The sequence below is a fragment of the Triturus cristatus genome, chromosome 12, assembly GCF_964204655.1.
Source record: "Triturus cristatus chromosome 12, aTriCri1.1, whole genome shotgun sequence".
Taxonomy (NCBI): Eukaryota; Metazoa; Chordata; class Amphibia; order Caudata; family Salamandridae; genus Triturus; species Triturus cristatus.
In genome coordinates, this window is record NC_140595.1 from 835730068 (window position 1) to 835745807 (window position 15740).

The 15740-nt window shown below is 43.2% G+C and overlaps 1 protein-coding gene across 4 annotated transcripts in view; it reads left to right on the top strand.

Annotated features, from left to right (window-relative positions):
• Positions 1–15740, top strand: part of CAMTA2 (calmodulin binding transcription activator 2) — a 1245102-nt gene that overhangs the window by 893968 nt on the left and 335394 nt on the right. For all 4 annotated transcript variants that reach the window (XM_085638475.1, XM_085638477.1, XM_085638474.1 and 1 more), the window contains exon 15: positions 5073–5388. In XM_085638475.1, the coding sequence (XP_085494601.1) occupies positions 5073–5388 (316 nt within the window). The remainder of the gene's footprint in view (positions 1–5072; positions 5389–15740) is intronic.

Below are 15740 nucleotides of genomic sequence, written 5' to 3' on the forward strand. Positions count from 1 at the left end.
TTGCAGTTCTTTTACCCCAAAGACTAGTCGCTGAAACACTGTGCAGAGTCCCTAAGACGGTACGTGACTCTGTTGAAAATGTAGACCACCATGAGTAAACTCGCTGAAAGTCAGCAATTCCGCCTGAAACAAAAGAAAAAACAACCAAAAACCCAAATCACTAACTACACTGACGATATCTGACTTGAGTCGTGAACTATGAGATAAGATAAGAATACCCCTTACTTTGGTACTGGATTTGTCTGGCCCAATTCGTTGAACGTGACAGGAAGCGAAGCGGCTGAAAACCGCTGCATCTTAAAGACCTAATTGCTGCCGCGTATAAGGTGAACACGCCCGTAGGGCGTCATAACAATAAACAGAGGACTGCAGCCACAGCTTTCTCCTTCAATGTCCGACTGATCAAAGAACCAGACTGCACCAAAATGGAGCCAAACTGACCCGATTCCTTAAAAATACTCTACTAGCTGGGTCCGATCCTGCAGTCAGGCTAATTGTTGGTTATAAAATGCATCAACAATCTCAAATAAAGGGTAACTGATTCCCTGCTGGAGATCTTTTAATGGGGAGAATGTATACGTTACAGTCTTCCTATTATTGTAATCATGCGTACACACGTGTTCACGTCATAAATGGTAGCAAATATTTCCTTGATTGCAGGAACTTTCAGCCACTTTGTTTCCCCTCACGTCTAACTGTCTCAGTCAAAGCTTGTGCATCCACGTTTACATACATTACACGCACATAGGTTGATTAACAACAATCATTTGAGATTGTTGATGCATTTTATAACCAAAAATTAGCCTGACTGCAGGATCGAACCCAGCTAGTATAAGAGTATTTTTAAGGAATCTGGTCAGTTTGGCTCCATTTTGGTGCAGTCTGGTTCTTTGATCAGTCGGACATTGAAGGAGAAAGCTGTGGCTGCATTCCTCTGTTTATTGTTATGACGCAATACGGGCGTGTTCACGTTATGCGCGGCAGCAATTAGGTCTTTAAGATGCAGCGGTTTTCAGCCGCTTCGCTTCCTGTCACGTTCAACGAATTGGGCCAGACAAATCCAGTACCAAAGTAAGGGGTATTCTTATCTTATCTCATAGTTCACGACTCAAGTCAGATATCGTCAGTGTAGTTAGTGATTTGGGTTTTCGGTTGTTTTTTCTTTTGTTTTAGGCGGAATTGCTGACTTTCAGCGAGTTTACTCATGGTGTTCTACATTTTCAACAGAGTCACGTACCGTCTTAGGGACTCTGCACAGTGTTTCAGCGACTAGTCTTTGGGGTAAAAGAACTGCAAGTTTTTTTGAGTTTTACACAGTTTTGTTATACCACATTTGGGTCGGATTAGTGAGTTCAAGCTTTTTCTATCTTTTTTGGTCTCAGTATAGGCACAGAAGCAGCCGTACATCTTCAAGTGAATTACGGTTTGCACGTTTTTCCATTGAGAGGCACACAAATTTTACATTGATCCATCAATTATCTCACTTCGGTGATATTCCGCAAGGTTCGTTTGCTGATCATTCAATTTGTTTTATTCCTCTTTTTTCTGAGTTTTCATAGCACATTACCTGTCACTAATAAGGAGTGGTTCACAGTTTTCCTTTCAGGTTGGTGACTATTGTTTGAATCACGTATTCTGTTTGGCATGTCTCTGATTTTTAACAGTACACACGACACATGCATGGTTTATAGATCTTTATTCAGTTCGTTTGCTTCTGTTTTCAACAGTGAACACGATACGTGCTTGGTTAAGGATCAGTACAGGCGTGTTAACACCACTCTGGTCTTGTACGATGTATCGATGAATATTGTAAGAAAATTGAGTCTCTTTATTACAAACAGTCAATTCGTGTATATGTTTTTCTTTTTCATCCCATGAAATACAGGCCCCTGAAGAAGGGATTTCGTGAAAATCCCGAAATGCATTGGGCATCATCTACCACAATCGCCGTTCTCTCAATAACAAAAGTTCATTGCTGATGTTTTTAAGCATTGTGTTACAATTGATTTGTTTCACTTGATTTTTTCATGTTCAGTCCTATTCAAGTTTTCTATTCAGGATGTTTTCTTAATTGGAATGTTTGAAAGCTCATGAAGTAAATGAGTACAATTCAAAGTGATGAGTAGTTGTTTCGGTTTCCTTTCGGTTTGTTTGAATAATGACAATTTCACTTAACTTTATGCATATCAAGTTATAGTTACAAAAATCATTCTAGCTGTGCACCCGGTATACAAGTGCGTTATCACCTGCTTCTTTACATATCTCTCTGCATTGCCATGGCTGGCTAAGAAGCAACACTCAGAAGGTATGAGGGCCCATTCCACTAGGGCCTAGTCAGCTACCAATTTATTGGTAAGATGGGTGCCTGTCCTTGTACCTGCCAGGCTGCGTTGGTAGAGTTGGTGCATACCTTCATGAAGCACTACTGACTTGAAAACCAGAACCGACAGGAAGGACATTTTGCCCACTGAAATCTGCAAGACATTTTTGGTCTGAGCCCACTACACAACCTTCCACCTTGGAGGAAGTACTGCTTAGGTGTCTATTTTAAGAGAAGGAACCTGCAACTAGAGAAGAACAAGTTATGTACCTTGATAACACTGGTGAAGACTCTAACCCCATATTCCTTACTTCCCTTCCACCTCCCTGTTTTATTGAGTGGTCTCTTTTAACATCTAAAAAGGTCCCAGGTGAGTACTCCGCACTCTCTCACCAACAATTGTTTATGCTCTGGATCTGAGGGTGTGATAAGGGAAAAGACAAGAAACTGACGTCAGCACACAGTGTTGGCTCTTAAATGTAGCTCTGCTTCGTCATTTCCGCTCCGCATCAAGCTGGTGCAGAGCTGCACAATGCCACCTACCAGTGTGCCGGAGCTCTGGTGCAAAACTCTAAAGAGCCAGTCTGGTGTCTGGGGATATTCTAAGGTGAGAAATCTGTGTCTAGTTAGTAGTATCCTATAGAAAGAGTGTTATGAAGGTAAGTAACTTTTCGTTTCTACTGATTTTGACAAACACTATTCTAAGTCAAATTGATGACACAACTGCCATGAATTACATCCCCAGACAAGTAGGTCCTGCTCTCTGTCAGAGGAGGCACATCTACTAAGAGGGTGCTTGATAGTGAAAAAAGTAGATATCTCTGTGAATCATCTACCAGGGATTTAAAATTAATAGACAGACTGGCTCATTCACTCCCTTGGGTTGCCTCAAGCGGGAACTTTACCATCAACAACTCTGGCAAATCTTCAAGAAGTGGGTTAGCCCACGCTAGACCTGTTTGCCACAACTTCAAAACAATAATTGCCTGTCCGGTGCAAGTAAGTACTGGTAACCGGGCTCCAAGGACAATGCCTTGTCAATGACTTGGTCGTACATCTTTGCTTGCGCCTTTCTGCCTTTTTCACTAATTCCCAGGGGAACCTAGGAAGGCTAAATTGGAGTCATGTTAACTGAATCGAATAGACCCAGCATGGCCTCAAACCTAGTCTGATTGGCCCAACCTCTGCCTATTCCATTGATGCTTCATTCAACTCTCCTCTTCTGGAACAATGGGCCTGCACGGCATCATGACTTGAAGCTACTGAGTTTGAGATCTGCATACCTGCCTACCTTGAATTGAGGCACTTGGATATCTCAACAGACTGCCGAGCAATACTAACACAAACACACGCACCTGCTACAACCAAAATCTACAATGGTGCAAGGATAGAGGTCTAAATTCCATTTTGTATACAGCTACACCACATCCTGCATACTTTTCAGTTAGCTAAGGTAGGCCGGAAGCAGTACTCCTCAGTTGGAGTCAACCTAGCATATATATCAAGATTCAGAAGATCTAATAATGCTCTATCCTTCTCGCTCAAATATTACCAGATATTTTATTAAAAGCCTTTTTAGGGTGTTCACGCCTGTTTTACGCCCTCCTGTGCCATGGGAGCTGAACACAGTGTACAGTCAGCAGATGCTGTTGCCTCTTTCAGCCCTTATACAATGTGGATAGCAAGCAACCCTCATGGAAGACAGAAGTTATGGCTCTGACATCGCAAAGAGAGTGAGGGACTTCCAGAACCATATCTGCATTTCACAAAAGACTAGGAACTTTATAAACCAATCCAAAGTTCATGCCCAAGGTGCCCTCTGACTTTGAACGAGTCAGGTATTCTTCGTTCTTTCTTCCTGAACCTTTCAGTGTCAGCTAAGAGGACATTACATTGCTGAGTGTTTGCACGTTATTAAAGTTGTACATGGACAGAATCATTGTTAAATGATCTTTGGATACCCTTTCGATATCATGCTGGGGCTGCACTCTATCTAAGCAGAGTATTTTCCGCTCTATCCTGTATTATGTTTTTCCGTAAGAGAACAAGTGCCTCCTTGGTGAAAGGAAGAAAGCGTATTCCGCTCTAAACATGTTGACTACCGTTACATTCTACCCTGGAGGACCGCTTCTGGGTATATGCTCAGCAGCTAGGTTGAAGAGGAGGCACACATTCATCAAGCACTAATGCTTGAACTAGAATGCAGCAGCTGATTCTACCACTGGCCAAGCAGCTCCACATGGCCTGCTTTTTTAAAGGTGAGCTTATTGCCAGCATATTGTGAAGTTTCATTGACTGCTTGCTATTCTGAATCAAGCATGTGAATCTATCATTGATCCAAACCTGGACAAGAAATGAGTTACTTGCTTGTAACTCCAGTTCTCCAGCTTTGGTATCTTTCATAGCTTCATATGCAAACCTCCCTGGTCAGAGGCTCATGAAATACTCTTACTATACTTCACACTTGTGCTATGAAATCTGAACTGCAGTGGCCAGTAAGGGGAGTAGAGAGCCCAGCACTTTCACCTTATTGACTAAAGTTTGAGTTATTTCAAATGAGGTGTGTTTGCTAATAAACAAACATGGTTTGGGGGCTGATCGCCATATTAACACTGTTTATTGCCATTTTCAAAGTACTGAGGGTTCCTAACCAGATGATGCGGAATGATTCTAGCATGTGAATCTATGAAAGATGCCAATGCTGGAGTTACAGCTATGTAATTAATTTTCCCCTACCTTGTTTTTGTTGCAGATGTGGGCCTGTGCATTGGGACACATTGATGCAGCTGTTCTGCTGTACAGGTGGAATCGTAAGGCACTAAGTATCCCAGACTCCTTGGGTCGTCTCCCGCTTACAGTGGCTCGTTCACGTGGGCATGTGAGGCTTGCTTCCTGCCTGGAGGGAATGCAACGAGATGAACAGAGTCAGAGGGAGCAAGAGTGTCCTCTCCGAAGAAAAGACCTTGTGCTGGAAGCTGACCTTGATGAGAGAGATTGGCAGCAGCTGCTCAGGGGCACTGCAGAGGGCGCTCGAATCCCTTCGCCACTTTCCAGCAGCCCGGATACAGGTATAATCTGATGAACTCATTTTGTCTCAGTTGTTATAGCAATATGACTTAGGTTTTATACAGATCCCTTCTATTCTCACTTTATACTCTTGTATGTTGGAACTGAAAACTTGGACTGTGGTAGTTTTTGTAAAATAGTGGCAGAATTATGTTCACAGTGTAATTCCTTCAGATACCCTTGAGCCATGCGCCTTGCAAGTTCCAAGGACCCAACCATCATCATGAAACGTTGGCTGTCCCCAAAGTCCTGGAGCCTCTACCACCATAAAGTGCAGAAAAAGGTGTTTGACCTAATTCTGCTTCAACAATTTCTTACTTCACACTTCTGAGGGGATGCAGAACCTTTGTAAGCTGCATGCCACCACATCTATGGCCCTAATGGTTATTTGCTCCTTCTTGCAGTTCAGATCCAGAGCTGATTTTGGGGTACAGCAGTTTCATTGCCTTTCATCATTCAAAGGGGGAAAGCCTTTAGGGACCCAAGCATGTGAAAGCTTGATGGATTTGTTTCTAGTCCCCGGTTTTGATTTTAATGTGTTCAAGGAGCTATTTTATGTCTTTTTTGTGAATATGCAAAAAACTGGAGGGGATAGGCCCAAAGGACCGGGGCCAGGTAGGGCCGTGCTAAATTGAAGACACAAAATGATGGGGACCTGCCTCCGTGATGCCTTGCGCTCCTATTACTTTAGAGCAACAAACAGACCATTGTCTTATCTGTTTGAATGGATTTTTTATTAGACCATTCTTTTTTTCTCAAATATTCTTGTTATATTTACCACAAATAATTTAGTTACATGAGAAGTAGAGAGACACTTATTTTTCAAATTGACATACAAACCATGAAAAATGCTTGTGACAATTCACAATAGACAACATATGCAATATTTGTATACAAAAACATTTATATACAATAACCTCTAACGTTTGCATCATAACATAGAATACTAGAGCTATCTTGTCGCTATCTTGCTTTTTGGGCCAAACGGGGAGATGCTTAAGGTGTGTGTGTGGGGCATACTATTCAATCCAATTCCCTCACATACTACAACAAACTTATTCCAATTCCTCCGTGTTGTAAAAGTACCGACGCGTTTCAAGGCCCAGTCCACTGGTACTGGGACTCTCATCAGGGCTTCATGTTAATGATCAGTAACTTGTATTTACGTAGTAACCAAAAAGACCCTCAAAGGTAATTGCTGCAGGGCGCCTCGTGTTTAATGCTGGTGTAGGTTTCTTCCAAAGCTGTCTCGAGTCACTCAGAAGCAGGCGTATATCACCGCAGTGATTGCCTCCTGTCTTTGAATCTCAACACATCCGTAATCTATATCCGATGTGAACCCCAACTTCCCTGTCATGCAGCCTGCCACTCCTGTGTATGAAGCACGGTCAACATACTCCACTGTATTTAGCCTTGATCACACAGAAGGTTTAATGGCACTATCGCCCCAGTAACGGTTTACAATGTCACCTTATTTTACCTCTCTTTATATTTTCTGCTGCAATCCATTTGAATGTCAGAAGGTTTGTTTATTGCAGGGAGTTAAGAAGGAAAAGCCATTCCATGACAAGGCATAAAAGGCCTAAGCAGTTGTGATTGATGGATTGGTGGATGTGACCTCCAAAGGTTTCTGACAAATGACTGGGGCACCTGTTCTGATATGTCAGGGTTAGCAGTTCTGCAAGTCCTTTCTTCCCATAGTCCTTCACCGCATGTTAGATGTGCCTTTAGATCAGAGATCTTCAAAAATTTTGATGCCGAGACCCCTCTGTCAAAATTTGGTAGGCGTAAGGACCCCCTCCTGACAAATATTTCTGGAACCTGGTACTCCTCATCCTCGACAACTATAAACGTCCCCAATTCCCTCAGCAAATCATTTTTATGGTGGGGAAACAATATTAAACAGTGTTTATTAAACCAAAAGTTTGTGGGTGACTGTTGATTGGTATCAGAGGCTTATTACACAGTTCAAAAAGAATTACCCAAAAATTCACAATGGTGGTACTTCACAAATAAAACCTATTTTGTCAAAACGTATGTGGATGATAACACCTTTCTGAACTAAAGTGATCAGTGTGCTTGTTTTTCCCCTGAGAGACGGTCAATCTACGATTGCACCTTACAAATACCAGTTTAACACCCAAATATAGCAGTAAGCAACAAAACGGTGACCAGTCCCGCTTTGCCAAGGGCCCTTAGTGCGCAGCAACACGTCGCTGATTTTTAGTAACTAGTGAACCGGTTGAGCTATAAACACATTTTTTTTGTTAGTATCAGCAGCTTATGTGGCAGATGATTGACTATGTGGCAAATCTATAATTATGTGGAAATCGCTGTGGTTACACAATCGCATAATCCCAGTGCCCCTGGGTATAATGGCTGTAATGCATGGGCTGCAACTTTAGTGCAAGGCATCCGAGGAGAACCATAATATATTTCATGGGATGCTGGTGGCTTGGCTTTTACAGCTGCATGGAACTGGAGGTTGCTGAACATCATTCATTGTCATTGAAACATACCATTTACAGTTATTAATGATGAACTGTAGGGTCCAGGTAGGATGCTTTCTTTAATTCCAGGGGGAGGAAGTGGTCCCTTAAGCTTCTTTCACACAGTTTTTTTTTTTAAGATTTATTCTTAACATTATGAAAACAAACACTACTATTTTAGCAAAAACTGACTGGTTGTAGGAAAGTGGCTCTGTGTATATTGTTCCCCAATAGGTACAGTGTGTACAGAGTCCACAGTCCCCAGAGGTTTGGCAGAGGCTAAAGTTAGATAGAACCTTACTCTCTGAAGGGTTAGCTTGGTCGAGCAGTAAGGCCGTATCAGAGGACAGTGTGAAGCATTTGTTGTACACACTCAGTCAGCAAATGGCCTCACACGCTCAAGAACTGAACTCTAGGCCAATTGTTTTGTATATAAAAATATATTGTTGTTTTATTTTAGAACCACAAGTAGGTATCAAAATACTTTCTCAGAATGAGATGCTTTAGTTAAATACTTTCAATATGCAGCAGGCTGTTGAATGCAATACATATACAAAGACGGTTCAGAGACCGGAGGGTCAGAGGGAACAAGTTTTAAGACCACACAGGGTTAGATCCCCAATTAAAGTATCTATAACACAAAAAACCCTGAGGTCTAAAATCGCCGAATAAGAAAAACGAAAAGGTGGTGTGAAGATGACAAACAAAAAAGCCCACTTCAAGTAATGAAAGGGCAATCCCTTTTAAGGACGTAATCCCTCACTCACCCTGGGTGACATGCTTCATCATATGGGATTCTCCTCCCAGAGAAAAATCCTAGTTTCTCTGGGGGCTACGACCCCCTCTATGAGAGGGAGGAGCTCAGGGATGTTTTGATTGTGTACTAAAGGATAGACTAAATCCACATATGACGAGCTACGTATGAGTGAGGGGTGCAGTGTTGACCAATTGATAGTGCAGTGAAGGTGTATTAAAACTAGTCACGGGACGGCAAGGAAGATTCTCTTGACACAACCGTGCCGAAGCTAGATTAAAAACGTGGACACCACTAGACAAATGTAAGCCATGGTGTGTGACAATGGAAATGTTGAATGCAATAGACACAGTTGTTGCAATAGGCAACACAATTTCAAACACAATAATACGTTGAGCTCAATGGGAATTTATAATTAAATGCAATTAGTTACTTTAAGGATTACTTTTCTAGCCACAGGACTGGATCCTGGATTCAGTCCCGGGACATTTCCTGTAAACAGTTGAGTAAAAGCGTTTTGATTACAGTAGTGATTTTTAAGCAATATTTTAGTATTTTAAAAGTTGACACTTCAAAACTTTTTCTCATAGAATCACCAATGTTATCCTATGGGAGGAATTTCACTTAGCAGGTAAGTGGGGTTATTGTTACTTTTTCTAACTCAGTGTTGGATCCTGGATCCAGCACTGGGGCACCACCTGTAAACAGTTGAAAGAATGTGTTTTGGTTATACAGGCAATTTTTACCGAATATTTGTAAGTTCTCAAAATCAACACTTGGAAACTTTTTCAGCAAAAACCAGGCAATGTTATCCTATGGAAGGAAATTCGTTACTTTTGTAATCCAGTGCTGGGCTCCTAGGTTAAGCACTGGGACATCTTTCTAAAACAGGTAAGTAATTACGTTTTCACAGTTGGTGCGATTTTTAAAGAATATTTGTAGTTTGCAAAAATCGACAGAAAAGAAATTTCACAGAAAAACAGTCTATGGTTTCCTATGGAAGAAAATTTGGTTAGCGGTAAGTATGGATGTAATTACTTTCCAGGGTCAGTGCTGGGCACCAATATCCAGCACTGGGATCTCTCCTGATAGCAGGTGAGTATTTTCGTTTTCGTGACTCGTTGATTTTAGATGAATATTTTAAAGTTTAGAAACTCCACACTTAGAAGAATTTCCAAGTGAAACCAGTCAATGTTACCCTATGGAAGAAAAGAGAGTTATCGGCTTTTGGGTAAGTACTCGACTGGCAGAGTTAAGGTTCTGGGCATGGACTCAGGGTGCAGAGTGTGCAGGGTTCGCGGTTCCGGGCTGATGCCAGGGGTCAGTTACTTGCTTTGAGCGGTACCACTGCTCCTAGGAGTCCCAGTTGCTTAGAGTCAAAGGTAGCCAGGTCCTCCGGGGTTTGTGAGGTTGCTGGCCACTGGAGATGCCGGGGTTTAGCAGGAGCAGGTTCGAGGGTCGACAGGCCGGTAGGGCTGGGGCCAAAGCAGTCGGTGTCTTCCTCTTGTGAGCAGCTGCACGGCAGGTCTTGTCTCTTGATCTTATTTACTGTTTCGGAATCTGGATCTGCAGAAGGAAGGTTCAGGGTGCCCCTAAATACTGAATTTAGGGGTGTTACAGGTTACACCCCCTATCCTACCACTCTCCTGTGGGAGGGGGGCAGTAGCCTAGTCTTGATTGGGCAGGGCTTCCCATCTTCAAGATGGCGAGAGCCCAGAGATGTGCTTCACCTCGCCTCCCCCACCTGAGGGGTGGGGTTGGCAGAGGCTGGCACACCCCTTTTCCTTCCTTGGGGTTTCCGGCCAGTCTTCCCGCCAGAGTGGGGGTCAGAACCGGTAGGGGCCAGTTGCTGAGTACAGCAAGTTGCCTGGAGAAGCTCACAAAGGCGGCATGCCTTTGAAGCTTCCCCTGCCCATCCTGGGGGAGGAGACCTAGCACCTCGCCCAAGATGTGCATTGTTGCAGGCCCAGGAGAGCGGATGGCTCTCTACCCAGGGTCCAGCAACCTAGACAGCCCCTCAGACAAGACGTGGATTGTAGGTTAGGTTCAGGGGGCAACTCTAAGTTGCCCTCTGTCGTGCATCTTACAGTAAATCCCACACTGGCATCAGTGTGGGTTTACTGTGCTGAGAAGTTTGATAACAAACTTCTCAGTCTTCAGTGTAGCCATCATGGTGCTGTGGAGTTCGTGTTGACGACCTCCCAGCACCATATACTCTTAATGGCAGCATTGCACTTACAGGGCCCAGGAATGTACTGTAGGGGCACAGGGCTCATGCGCCTGTGCCCACACCACTGGCATAGGGCACCCAGCTAGAGGGGTGACTGAGGTATGCCAGGGCAGTGTGTGTTGTGGGCTTGGCACACAGGGATGTGTGCCATGTCGACTCTTTGTTTTGTTCTGCACCAAGACACCCAGCCTGCAAAGGCAGTGTGTGTGTGTCATGGTACAGGGCCTCTAAGGGTGGCACAATACGTGCTGCTGCCCTTAGGGGCCTTCTCTGGTCACAAGGCCCTGGGTACCTAGGGTACCATTTACCAGGGGCTGACAATGTGACCAGAGATGCCAATTGGGTGTTGGCTGTTAGGCAGTTTTTAGGGAAGGAACACAGGCCCTGGGCACCTGATTGGCAGGAGCCCAGGGCACACCAAGGAAAAGTTAATCAGTTATCAGGCAAAAAGTGGTGGGGTTACTGCAACAGAAACCCACTTCCTTACACTGGTTATATTAGTTTGCTGCTGTTGTTGATTTCAGTCATGTTTGGGGGCAGCTGGAGGGCGTTGAGAGTGTGAGCACTTGGGTTTGTCAAAGGTTTGGCTAAAAACAAAATATTCTGTACGTTTTTCAGGTCCTTCACCATCAGGTAGCTACATATAAATTAAGGGTCAGCTTAAATTAAAAATAAATTTAAAAATAGTGGGCAATGCAATATAGTACATTATTTGTTTCTTATTATTTTTTTATTTTTAACTCTTTTTATGAACAAAGCTCAAGAGACCATACTTTACAATGAGCATTTCCATTAGTGCATCATGGAGTGTTCACAGAAGATCCGTAGCAGTATGTTCATGAGAGAGTCGAGAAGAAATTTACACATCCAACAAACGTCTATTCACCCACACCCAGCCCTCTGTATCTTCTCCAGGGCGCCCACACTCTTTCCCATTTTTTGGCACATCCCCTACTTTTATACACAGTCTCCTAGGCCCGTTGACACCAATGAAAATCACGTTTCCACTCCACCTGCTGAGGTACAGGTACCCCCCACCCCCTGGCAATATTGCGCTTCGCAATTCCCGCTGTCAGAGCCAACCATATTATTATGTATCTAGAAAGCCACAAAATTAAATCTTGGTTGGTGCAGTGGAGAATAGTGACTTGGGTATTTGAACCTCTGCTTCCCTCCCGGCAGGTTTCCAGCAGGACACGCTGTGCCCTTGTGGTTTCAGACGTCCCATTAAAACCATCAGCAGTGCAGTTTTGTGGTTTAAGTCACTTGGGCTTTGGGTTTTAATGTGTAGGAGGTTGTACATTTGTAGGCAGCTCGGAGAGACCTACGTTTACAGTGTGCATACGATGTTCATCTGTGCCTGTGCCTGTGCACTGTGCGTCGCTCACTGGGGTTGCAGGTATTTATAAACCAGTATTTTGGTTTGCTTGTTTTGTAAAAAAAAGTGTTCACTGATTCAGTGTTGTAGCAGTAGCGCATGGTCCCTTAATCTGCCTCATATTTTAGGCAACAGGCCTCGTATTTATGTCTTATACAGACTATAAATGCTGCCTTACCGAGAGCAGCACAAACAGCCTCACTGCACAGATCTGCAGAGCCCTACGCAAAATTACATTTTCCCGTTTGAAAGCTCATTTTTCCCTAACAAGGGCTTTTGAGGACACTATTGTTATATGGCCCCCTTTTGGGGTCATTCATTTATGCAGGCCGTAAGGCAGCTATTTTCAATGGCCTTAGTCAGGGCCACTGGAATTATGCAGCAGGATAGGCCCAAATTATGCAGCAGGGTTGTATAAATCATGTGGAAAGCAAAGGCAAATTATGCAGCACGTTTTGGGAGAGTATCACTTCGTTATTTTTACATTTGTAAACTTAACATTGTCTGGGCATTAGTTGCAACTCATTAGTATCACTTTAACACCCAAACACAGCCATAAGTTGCAGAATTATGACCAGTCAACCTTTACAAAGGATCTTTAACTGCGCAGCAACACCTGTTGCTTTGTTTTTAATAACTTATGAACCGTATGAGCTCGAAACTATTTTATGTTAAAATCTGCATGTTATGCAGATGGATTATTTGGCAAAAGTATAATTATATGAAAATCGCTGCAGCTGCATAATCACATAATTCCAGTTGCCCTGGCCTTAGTGTTGCACTAGCTCTGAGCACAACTTCACTGCCAGGCATCCCTGCTACTGACACATATAGTAGTGCTCTGCACCATGTGTGACGTCTGACACGACGCTATGCTCCACGTTGAGCAGAGCAGATGGGTGACGCACTGGAGGACATGCAAGACACCATGCATCTATTTCCTAAGCCTAGACAGCAGACTTCAAAACACCCAAAGCTCTGGCCGCCCACCCAGATTTCAGAAATACTGGGAGTACTTTTATTTACTTTAGTTATGTGGTATTTCAAACTCGAAGAACTGCTACAGTTGGTAAGTAATATACTCTAGGAAAATTCCTTGACAGCAATGTGCTTGAGAGTAAACTGGCCACAATGATTTACAATAGATTTGCAATGCAATAGGTCTCGCTTTAAGCGAGTTTAAGCTATTGGATTGTAAATGACAATGCCTTTTATTTAAGTTTTAAAAAACAAAACATAAATAAAAGGCATTGTTATTTACAATGCCAATAGCTGAAACTTGCGTAATTGCGAAACCTATTTCATTGTAAATGCTTGTTTTTCTTGCTCCTACTGGCCTTCAACACCTCCTCCGGGATAGTAATCGCTCTGTAAATATATTTACAATTAGAAGTGCGCCCTTTACGGTTTCAGATTAACTCATAGCGCATATTTCCATTCTTTTTAGACAAGCAGGCATCCTGGAAGGAAACCTTGTTTAGCTGTCTGATCAGCTCCGGTTTCACATCACAAGAGAACACTCCCTGAATGGCATTGCAACTGTTAGTATTTTCATTTCATATTGAACCGTCTGGGAACCTTTCTTTTCCTGAGTCCAGGCAGAAGTGAGGCCCGGAAATGTGCGACCCCCTTCCCATGACTCCCGTGGGGGTCGCGCCCCACAGATTGAAGACCTCTGCTTTAGATGCTAAATGCCTTTCTGGCCTGCGCGCGCACAAAATGCTGCTACCTGTTAAATCCAGTATATGTACAGCCTGTTCTCTTGGTGTCCTGCTGTATATCAATAAGGTTGTCTTTTTAGATTGGCAAACAATGATCCTCCTACTTGTGAAGTTTGCAACCGCAGCGTTTTCAAAAGCAGCAGAAGTCAATTATCAGCAGACTCATGACCTTCCACCACCTCAATTCTCTGTACCTTCTTCATACCCCAAGTAATATACTGTTAAGATTATCTGACACCCCTGCAAGAGGGGTGTCAGACAATCCAAACAGTATGCGTCACACAGACATTAACCACCTGCAGGTCCCAACAACACCACATCCATCATGCTCCCATCCAGGCCTGATTGAAGGGGAATTTCTGCCTTTTACTAGCAGTGGCAATACATTTGGACATGAGTTTAGTGCATCTTGCTCGCTTCAGTCATACACTTAAGTGAGTCAATAGACCACTGCTGGTCCAACTGTAGAAAACATTGCTCCAGCACTTTCAAGACCTGAAAGCAAAGACAGTCTCCATCATCATTAAAGGAGCACCGGATCCTGCCTCCAAATGTCAGCAAAATGCAAGCTTTAATTCCATGCTCTTCCTGGTGTAGAAGAAATAGAAAGAATGGTGTCTCATGCTACTAGATCTCCGGTACCCTAACAAATACCTAAGGAAATAATGGTTCAAGATAGAACTGTTGTTGCATGTGTTACACCTGCTCCAGGAGGGGTGAAAGCATGTCATTGCTGTGTCTACAGAATACTTTTTTCCACATTCCCATAGACCTCAAACACTGCAAATACCACTGATTCAAAGTAGCTAGGTGCCATTATCAGTTCAAGGTGTTGCCCTTTCCTCTCAAGTCTGCATCAGAAATGTTTGCCAAATGCATTGCCCATGTCCTCAGTATTCCAGGGAAGGCCACCAATTATTTCTATATCCAGACAACTTGCTTATCAACAGAAGATCTTTTAGCATGGAATCAAAGAAGACATGTCTAGGCCACTTTAATACATTAGACCTTTCAGTCATTGCAAGCAAGGCTCGTTCTGAGCTCTCCAAACTTACCCAGTTCCTGATTGCTGTCCTAACCGGTATGATGGAGAAGGCTTTTCTGTCAAAAGAGGACGGTCTAATGCTGAAGTCATTAAGCAAGTGACAATTTAAGTCTATATATTCAAGTAGATACTGATCAGGATGTCATCATGCATTCCGCCAGTTCCATACTGCAGATTAGACTTGTGTATTCTGTAGGAGGATTTGAAAATGTACTAGTTTCACCAATAATCAAGACTGCATTGCCTGCCAAGCTGGAGAGCCAAATACAAAAATACAGTGGGCCTGCGTTTCCAGTTGCAGAAAACTTCATTTGTGATGACAACTTATGCATCACTGAAGGGCTTGTTGTACTTATCGTCAAAATCTGGAGGCAAGAGTGCACTGGTAAGAGATATAAAAGACAGCTTGAGACCACTGTAGCTCAAAGCACTGAGAAGGGGCCTGCAGTCACTGCATTCAAGACTGGCCACTACCAAATGCTTGTAAGGAACACTACCACCAGATCAACATAAATAAGCTGGTAGGCACAGAATCTCATGTACTGTCAGCATCTTTAGAACTAGGCCATTGAGCACAGCAATTCCTCAATAGTGGAACATCTGCCTGGGCGGATGCTGTCAGCAGATTGGCAAGTGCTAGTTATGAATGGGAAGTCACCCAGGATTTGGTAGACATAATAATTTAGCTTTGGGACTGCCGGACTCAGTATGTATTTCCAATTCCAGCTAACTAGAAA